Below are 10121 nucleotides of genomic sequence, written 5' to 3'. Positions count from 1 at the left end.
GCGTGGACGGGAAGCAGGTCACGTGGTTAAAAAGGTCGCGCGGGGAATATAATGATAATGATAATAATAATAATAATAATAATAATTATTATTATTATTATTATTAACAACAATTACATAATAATAATAATAATAATAATAATAATAATAATAATAATTGAAAATGTCCTAAACCTATTATTATTATTAATAATAATAACAATAATAATAATAACAATATTAATAATAATAACAATAACAATAATAGCATTATGACGTAAAACTTGCAGCTAATATACTTTCTATTATTATTATTATTATTATTATTATTATGTCATTATAACGATGACGATTTATATATGATTGTAAATATTAATGATGTAATATAATTTACTATATTTCATATTTTACATAGATAGATAGATAGATAGATAGATAGATAGATAGATAGATAGATAGATAGATAGATAGATAGATTACTTTATTCATCCCAGAAGAAAAATTCCCAAGATAAATGAATAAACAATGAATGCGCTACTTTTTATTGGTTGTTGCTTTTCTTTTTTCTTCCTCCTCCTGTTGTGTTCCTTTTTTTTCTGGAAATTTTAATACATCACAAATACTCAAATTAATGTAATTAATATGTTAATTATATGTTAATTATCTATGAGCAAAAAAAACCCCAGCTTTCTGCCACAAGCGGGTGCAAATCTCTAATTGGCCACACGGTGTCAGTGTTGCTGCGTTCAGAAGGTTTTTCTTCTTTCGGCTGCTTCCATTAGGGAGCGCCACAGCGGATCATCCGTCTCCATACCCCTCTGTCATCTACATCTGCCTTTTTCACACCAACTACTTGCATGTCTTCTCTCACCACATCCATAAACCTCCTCCTTGGCCTTCCTCTTTTCCTCAGCATTCAGCAGGTTAATGGTGAAAAAGATTCCCAGAAATGTTTTTTTTTAGCATGTACAAAGACAAAGTACACACAAACGCACACACTCAAAGTCCTTCTATCTATCTATCTAACTAGCTATTTGAATTCAATTATCTAAATAAAACCATACACCCTCCAGTTTCGAAAAAAAAATGAATGAATAAACATTCCTACGTCTGTGATATAGTGTGTCTAAAAAAAAACAATCTGAAGAACGAGACTTGTGTTCTGTGATGTATGTTTTCCCCATAATGGATAACCGCGTGTCCTAATTCCCTGCTTGTAAGAAACATTAGCCACAAACACAGGCTTCACACCCCAGACTTCCTGCCTAATCAGGAAGGTTCACTTTTGGTGTGGAGATTGTGTGTGAATTCTACTCGCGGCCAAACTTTAGTTTTTAAACCACCTTGAAACCCTCGTTATAGCGTCTTAGCTTATTCCTGTGAGGAATTAGCGCTAGTGTGTCGCTCTGACCTCTGTTTTATCGTTAGCATTAGCAAAGTATGCGGACACCTGAATATAAGGCTGCTATGTGCTTCTTTTTAAACATCCCATTCCACATGTAGTGTCCATTTCCTGTTATAACGACCTCCACTCTTTTGTGGAGATGTTCCACTAGATTTCTGTGGAGATTTGTGTGAGATTTCATTCAGCCACAATGATGTTAATCAGGTACTGATGCAGGTGAGGAAGTGAGGAGGTCTGGGGTGAAGTAAGCATTGACATTAATCCCCAAACGTCTCGGATTTGCCCGGTTTCACGCGGAACTCGCTGTGCGTGATGAAATCGAGGATGAGGAGACGAACGTGGTCGGAAAAGCGCCAGTTTGGGCCGTCGGTCTCAAAACTTGTTTTATTACAGTGTGTGCTTATGTTTAATGAAAGTCTCCAGCAATACCAAAGAAAATATAATGAGAAAAAAACGAGTCGAGACGAGTCCTGAGAAAGAGAAAAAACCACAGAACTTTTTATAAACCTTTTCATCGTCCTACTCCTGGAGGCTTTTTCCCCTTCTGTATTAGTTTGTTTTTACTTTCAAAAAGACTGGAACACACACACATACACACACACACACACACACACACACACACACATACAGGTGCTGGTTTTGTTGACGATTGCATAATTACCCATCATTCTCAGCTCGTTGGAGGGTGGCGTTTCTCAGCAGTATTGCAATTCTAATGAAGCTGTTGTTGGCTGGCACACACACACACACAAACACACACAAATACACACACACAATCCCCTGATTAGACACACACTCCAAAGTCTTTTGTTGATCATTGTGCTCAGTGTTGACGCTGCATTCTGTCACATTACAATTGCAAATGAGGCCGTCTATCCCTCTATCCCTTTTTTTTCCCAGGCCAGGGTACCATGATGCCATTAGACTCGTTTTGTTCATATCCACCCTGCAATTTACATCAATTAGTGTTCGAGAACACAATGATCTATCTATCTATCTATCTATCTATCTATCTATCTATCTATCTATCTATCTATCTATCTATCTATCTATCTATCTATCTATCTATCTATCTATCTAGCATCGCTGGTGTAATGTGAGCGAGGACAAGAAATGAAGTAGACGTTCTATTGACCACACGTTAACAATACACTGTGGTCAAAAGTATTGGGACTTTTCAACCCATATGTGGTTCTTCTGAGGCGCACAGTTTGTGCAGGACGTCTTCGTATGCAATTTGGTAGCATGAAAATGTTCCCTTCGCTCTGAGAAAATTAGGAGACCCAAACCTGTTCCAGCATGACCTCTGTGCACAAAGCCAGCTCCATGAAGGTCTGTTTTCTATAGGTTGGAAGTGTGTGGAAGATCTCCTACTATAGATCTATAAACCCGATTGAACATCTTTGAGATTTTGTGATTTTTTTTTGTCATGCAGACCCCAGGCCTCCTCACCTCACCTCCATCAGTACAACACCTGTGTGGCTGAATGACCTTCCACAAAATCTAGTAATCTTTCCAGAAGAGTGGAGTTTATTATAAGAGCAACTGGAGACTCACTTGTGGAATGAGATGTTCAAATAGTAGCACATAGCAATCTTATGCTCAGGTGTCCACAAAGTTTTGGCCATATATGTATATCGAGAAATTGATGGAAAAAAAGATACAAGTTGTTGTTCTTTGTTAAATGAAATTATCGGCTCTATGCGCTTGTGCAGCGTGTTCCTGCGTGTCTTTCCTTACATTCTTGCTACAAACAATGACATTTCACACACAACACACACACACACACACACACACACGCACACACACACGCACACATGTCTGTAAAGACTAATTACTCTGCTTGGCTGGAAACTTCACCATTGTGTGTTAAAGTGGAACGCCAAAAAAAAAAAAAAAGGGACACAGTTACACAACTGTGTTCTTCATAACAGCACCGCTAAGTGGTTAAACAACGAAATGTCATCTGCACATTCCCTCCCTCTCTCTCTCTCTCTCTCTCTCCTGTATCCTTCCTTTTATTTCTACTTTTACTTTGCGGAACAAAGGTGGACAATATTTCCCTTCATCCATCTCTCTTCCTTCCTCACCCTCCCTCCCACATGATCCGTTTTAAGGCTTTTTTTTCCTATTCTATGACCAAATCACCCTCTTTTTCTCTCTCTCTTTCTCTTTACTCTCTATATCTCTCTATCTTTTATGTACACCTCCTTCTCTCACCCCTTCCCTCCCTGTTCCCATGGTTCCGAGGGTCAGGGTCAAAGGCTTGAGCGTTAATACAGGCGGTTGGACGGATTCCCAGGCCTTCACAGAGAATAGAAAGGGCACACACACACACACACACACACACATTCACACATCCAGGACAGACCTCCGTAAACACTCTCTATGGAAACCCGTGAACCCAAAAACACTTGTGCATTTATTGTATATTTGTTTCTCTTTGAAATCATTTTTATACCACTCGAATTCTCGAATCTGATTGGTTGAATTTTCTAGAATTAACCTAATATAAATTTGAATACGTTCCCGTTTATGTAGAAACGACTCACCCAGGTACCTGTACAACGAACCGTACACACAGAAGAAAACGACTCGTCACACGTTTAAATGAAATTGTCCTTTATTGCCATTTCATAGCTACATTTTGATCTACAGGATTCTCGTTATTTAGCGGGAAATGACCGGATCGTCTCCTGACGCAAATCTGGAAGCTCATTTACACACCAGCAGCAGCAAAAAGAACATTTTCTGTACAATCGATTGAGAACGGTGTGAGTTAATGATTACAAAGATGTAACAATACGATTACAAATACGGTCGCATACTGGATGATGGAACTAGTTACAAAAGTTACCTCAGCAAAACTACGGTTTAGTGTTTCTGTATCATGAAAGTAGGAATAAATAAATTAAATCAGAGAAAAAAGAGAGAGAGATAAAAAGAAAGGCACATTATTGGGGTTAAAAAAAAATGTGTCTGTCGAAACACGTGCCTCCTCCTTCCTTCCCATGATGCTTCACTCCTCAAGGCCTCTGTGTGGATTTATGACAACACAACCATGGTAACTGTCTTTAGCACACAACACACACATTCCTTAGTATCTCTCTCTTTCAAACACACACACACACACACACACACACACACACACACACACTCTACAGCTGCTATCATGGTAGCCTGGCTCACAAGGTATTCTTTATTTCAGAACATCCAATCATGCTATTCTTCTTTTTTTTTTACCTTAAAGAGGAAAAAGTGTTTGTGCATGACTAAAAATAGACTTCCTGAACTGCCATCCCTTAATAGTCCAGCAGGAGGATGCTACAGGACAAGAGTGCAAACGTTCTCTCTCAGACAATCCTTAAAAAAATGAGGAGAATTGTCGATAATGGAGTCTTCAGTGTGATGTCATGAAATTACAGGAAAAGTGACAGGTGTACAGAACATTCTTTATGCCTCACGAGCTTGACTCTCCTGTAACAAGCCAGTTAGTATAACAATAATCTACTCCGTGAGTCACATGACCTTGCATGATCTTTACCTTTCACCAGAGGGTTGTATTGCTTTATTGAGCACAAAATCGAATTAATAATCAACTGACCGAACCACCCACGTTATTGGCATTCGGCAGACGCCCTTATTCAGAGCAACTTATGTTTTATCTCATTCATGCAACTGAGCCGCTATGGGGTTAAGGCATGTCTAAGCTGAGCTTAACTAAGCTACCACCTTCCACACTTCCTGTCGACATCTTGACGGTTAAAAAAGGTGCTTGGTTACTTGGTACTTGAGTAACTAGAGAAAGAAAATCAGGTAGAAGTTACTCGATTGTGCCAAATGGAATCCTGTTTGTTTATTTACTATTTACATTTATGGCATTTGGCAGAGACTTTTATCTAGAGTGATTTACAACTGAGCAGGGGTTAAGGGCCTTGCTTAGGAGCCCAGTAGTGGCAGCTAGGTGGTGCTAGAATTTGAATTTGTGACCATCCAATCCAAACTACATTTAATGGTAAAGGTGCTTTTTACTTTTCGCATGTACATCTCCTAGCGATGTTAAGGGGCTGGGGTCAGCCATGATACAGTGCCCCTGGAGCACAGAGAGTTAAGGGTCTTGCTCAAATGCCCAACGGTGGCAGCTTGGCGATACCCGGGCTTGAACCCCCAACCTTCCAAATGTTAATCCAGAGCCTTAACCACTGAGCTACCACTTCCCCCTATAAGACAGTGCCTAAAAGGAAAAACAATCACATTTCACCATCCTTGATGTAGGTTATATTTTTTGCTTGCTTTCACAGTCGAATATGAGGGTATGGATTTGTTCCGTTTGAAACAAACTGAAAAGTAAAAGATAAAAACAAATGTCTTCCTAAAAAAACAGATTTTCAGGAGGTGCGACATTTGATAAAGAAACCACAGCCAGTAAATTTACAGTCACACTTCGGGAAACAATTTCAGCAAAAGAAAAAATGAATCGCTTGGAATTTGACCCTCACACCCCGAATATGCTAACAGGAAAATTCTCCAGGGGGTTCAGAAAAGAAAAGGAAACCCGAACCGTGGTTTCGTTGACGAACGGATCCTGGCGCCTCCGTATAAAAAAGGCTCGAACTCGAGAACAGGGATCAACTGTCCCAGCCTGAGGGAGTGCAGAAACATCCAGCAAAGCCAAAGGTGCATCGTTCCAAGTCCTTTTTCTCTAAGATGGAAGACATACATTGTTCAGCCACATTTGTTTCGCCTGTGTTTTTTTCCCTCATGGTCTTTAACTAAGATACCTTTCCTTATTCGTAGTTCTTGGACATCATACGAGAACGTCTAATGAAGAAAAAACATTGAGCGAGGTGCGGGTATTTGTTCAGAAACTGGCAACAGAGAGGAGGTGATGTCATTCTCAGTGCTGAGAGAAAGTCGTTTATCTTCTGCTGCAGTTAATCCATCAACTGGAGGTAAAAAAAAAATTGATCCGTACACACACACATACACACTGCGTAAGATATCACCATCCAGGTTGTAGATCTGGTCTAAAAGATGAATTACTGTGTAATAAGTGGCTCAAGGACAAGGAAGTCCTGGAAGTTATACAATTTGTGAACTTTTTTTCTCCCAATATCTCCAATGAGGAAGGAGGAAAAGAAAAAAACACCCCGATGTAGCCTTGAACGCTCATAGCGTAAAAGAGTCTGTAACAATTTCAAGGACAAATCAAAAAGTTTCTGTCCAATCCAAAAATCAAGGGAACAAATAAAGGTGTTAAAAATTATAAAAACCAGTTGAAATGTCCTAGGTGTAGACCTCTTGTCGTCCATTTGACGTGAATCCTCCAGCGATGCCTCCCATCCTTTGGGTGTCCATGATCTGCAGGACGTCCTCTAGGATAGACGGCCCCAGGTCGAGGTGTAGCGAGAGCAGAGAGCCGGCATGAGACAGATACGAGTGCTCTGCGTCTTTCTCGATTCCCTTTTCCTCCGTTACAAGGCAAGGCTTTTGGTCAGGGAAGTGCTTCGGAGAGCCAGGAAGCGACGTGTGAGGTGACTCCAGGTGCAGTCTGGGAGGTTTTGGGGGTGGAGCCGTGGCAGGGTTGAGAGCCTGCGATGCGACGGGGGCAGAGGATGGAAGCGTAAGTGCCTGGACCCCTCCAATAACAGGGAGCGAGAGAGCATTCTTGAGGAGTGGCGAACTCTCGGCGGCAGCAGCGCAGCTCCACGGAACTGCCCCTTGTTGACCTTGCTGCCCGGGCAACAGGTGAAACTTGCCCTGGAGGAAGGAAAGGTCACCGAAGACGTTGTCGCCACCGGCGCCGCTCCCGATGTGAATGGTGTGGCGAAAGTCACCCAGCGGGGGGCTGATCATGTCGGACGAGAGCAGGTCCCGCAGCTTTTCCTTCTTGCCTTTGCGGCTTCTGCGCTTCAGGTAGATGGGCGCTTTGGAGGACATGGTGGCCATCGAATGTCCTCCGGAACAACACAAAGAGATCTCGCGCAACAGCGTGGACACAGAGGAAAGAAACCAAGGTGAGATGAGGGATAAGAATTCCTGGAGCTGCAGGTCTTCAGGACGGTAATGGAGGAATCCCTTTTGTCACTCCATTTGGCCTGAAACAAAGAGAAAGAGAGATAGACGGGGAGTCAATTAGCACTTAGATGCAAATGAACAACAAAACCACTTCAAAAGAACACAGGCAAAAGGACTACCAGGCAAGATATTCCTCAAGGAGATGTGACATTCCAAGAATAGGACTCCCCCAGAGGAATTCTTGTTCTGGACATAAACGCCCATGTAACTGTTATTCTCAACAATGTAAATGTGTGAGATATGCAAAAGAAACTTTTGGGGTATTTGTTGTTAGTCTTTAACAGGAGATTTGTATGATATGGCAGGGGGTACAGCCCATTTAGCGGTCACTCAAAGAGTCCCTATGTAAGGTGTCAATTGAATAAGGGCACAAATTAGAAAAGTATTCAAATGTATCAACAGCTTCTGACCACAAAGAACCCAGAGTTCAGCAGCGCTGTATATTTTGTGTATTTACAACTCGGAGAAGGTAAAACCTCTGCAACGATTATGTAACAGCCTTCCGGGCAAACGGCTTCCGTTTTTCAGTAGCAGGCTTCCACCTGCCTCCACACGACTGATGATTATTTTAATAAGCATTATTTTTATATGTTAGTGTTGGAGTAGAGACCAGGCGTGTGTTATGTCACCGCAAAGGAAGCTTGGTGTCTGTGTGTTTCAGGTGCAAAAGGGAGGCGTGGCCTATGTGTTTGTCAGTCACACTGAAGGAGGTATGGCCTCTGTGAAAAGGTAGAGGTGTGGACTCTGTGAGTCCCAGTAAAAGAGGTGTGGCCTGTGTGTCTCTTGTCACATTGAAGGAGGTGTGGACTCTGTGAGTGTCATTCCCAGTAAAAGAGGTGTGGCCTCTGTGTCCATTAACTACATTAAAGGAAAAATAGAGGTGTGGCCTCTCTAAGTGTTGTTCCCAGTCAAAGAGGTGTGGCCTATGTGTCTCTTGTCATATCAAAAAAAGGTGTGGCCTCTGTGTCAATCGGTCATATTGAAGGAGAAGGAGGCGTGGCCTCTGCATGTGTCAGTCTCAGCAAAGAAAGCATTTAACTGTCATTCACCGACATTGAAGGAGGTGTGGTCTCTGCATGTGTCAATCTCATTAAAGGAGGCGTGGCCTGTGTGTGTTGGTCTCAGTAAAGGAGACGTGGCCTCGGTGTCAGGTACACACTAATATTTGATGTGTTTGTGCTGATCAAGAGAAATGATGTGTTCATACATATGGAAAGAGTAAGGAGTGTGTGTGTGTGTGTGTGTGTGTGTATCAGATCTACACAGAGGTGTAACACTCATACCTCCAGCATTAACTCATTTTTCTCAAGTTACATCAGCGATCCATCAGCGATAACGTGTGTGTGCGTGCATGCAATGGCGCTCTTAGTGGTCGTCGAGCGTGACTACTGTTAAACTGTGCATGCTAGTATTCAAACACACACACACACACACACACACACACACACACACACACACAAACAAATATCAAAGTGTGTGTTTAGATTGGAGAAAAATTAAACTGTGCAGCTCAGCAGGAAAACATGCAAAGATGTTCCACACACACACACACCCATACACACACACACACACACACACACACACACACACAAAGAACAAAAGTTCTGTGTGTGTTACAAGGTCACGCCTGCTTTGTGCCAACTGTGTAACTGTGGTTAAACCACTATCACAGTGTGTGAGCTGAGTGTGTATACAAATGTAGTGATTAATTAGACTGTGTGTGAACACAGTGTGCCTGATAAGGCGTGTGTGTGTCTGTGTGTGAGTGTAAAAGCACGTTATGGCCTTTGTGAACTTGATGTCTGATTAGAAGTTAGGCTACTTGTGAGTGTGTGTGTGTGTGTGTGTGTGTGGAAAAAAGCGCTGCAGTATTGCTGACTCACTGAACTGAGAAGATAATGAACAACAGATGAACAGAAAGACAGAGACACACACACACACACACACACACACACACACACACACACACACACACTGTGGTTACTGTAGGAAATTCATCCTGACAAATGAAGCTTTTTAAGGGCGGATTGTGTTTTCACTACACAACGAGTGGCTTTGTGTGTTCTTGCCTCATTTCCATCCATCAGACGGTTGATAAAAAGAGCATCGACCCCACAGCGTGTTTGTGTGTGTATGTGTGTGTGTGTGTGTGTGTGTTCTTGTGCCAGTACAAGTCAGTGAAAGAGCACAGTATAAGATTTCTAGACAAATCAATGACACACATAATCTTTTTACCACAGGTGTCCTACCACATAGCAAGGGGTGTGGCCTACACGTTAATATTAATAGATGTAGCTAGTGCAGGTAGTTACACCTGCTCCAGAAGCTTGATACCTATATAACTTCGCCACAACGTCACCTCGACTTTAAAACTAATCCGGTCTAAATAGGGGTGTAACTATATTGTGTCACCAAAAATCAGGACACCGACTGTTCCAGATGTGCTTCATTACCACAAAATCAAAAGCATACAGTTGTATACGAAGTCTCTGGAATGTGCTAGCATGACATTTTTTTCTTCACTTGATCCAGGAGGCCCAAACCTGTTCCAGCATGACTTGATTTGTGCACAAGATCTGCTTTCCATGGATTTAAAGTGTGTGGAAGGTCTTGATTGGCCTGCTACAGACCTCAAAACCCTACTGAACACACTCCTCAA

At 41.8% G+C, this 10121-nt stretch overlaps 1 protein-coding gene across 1 annotated transcript in view; it reads right to left on the bottom strand.

Annotated features, from left to right (window-relative positions):
• Positions 1–3989: 3989 nt before the first annotated feature.
• The window catches only part of cdc42ep2 (CDC42 effector protein (Rho GTPase binding) 2), an 8851-nt gene continuing 2719 nt past the window's right edge, over positions 3990–10121 (bottom strand). The window contains exon 2 of the mRNA XM_046839521.1: positions 3990–7482. Within this exon, the coding sequence (XP_046695477.1) occupies positions 6671–7333 (663 nt within the window). The 5' untranslated portion in view covers positions 7334–7482 and the 3' untranslated portion in view covers positions 3990–6670. The remainder of the gene's footprint in view (positions 7483–10121) is intronic.

This window comes from Silurus meridionalis, chromosome 25, assembly GCF_014805685.1.
Source record: "Silurus meridionalis isolate SWU-2019-XX chromosome 25, ASM1480568v1, whole genome shotgun sequence".
Lineage (NCBI taxonomy): Eukaryota > Metazoa > Chordata > Actinopteri > Siluriformes > Siluridae > Silurus > Silurus meridionalis.
Note: the sequence above shows the minus strand (reverse complement) of the source record. Positions and strands in the feature narration are given on the sequence as shown.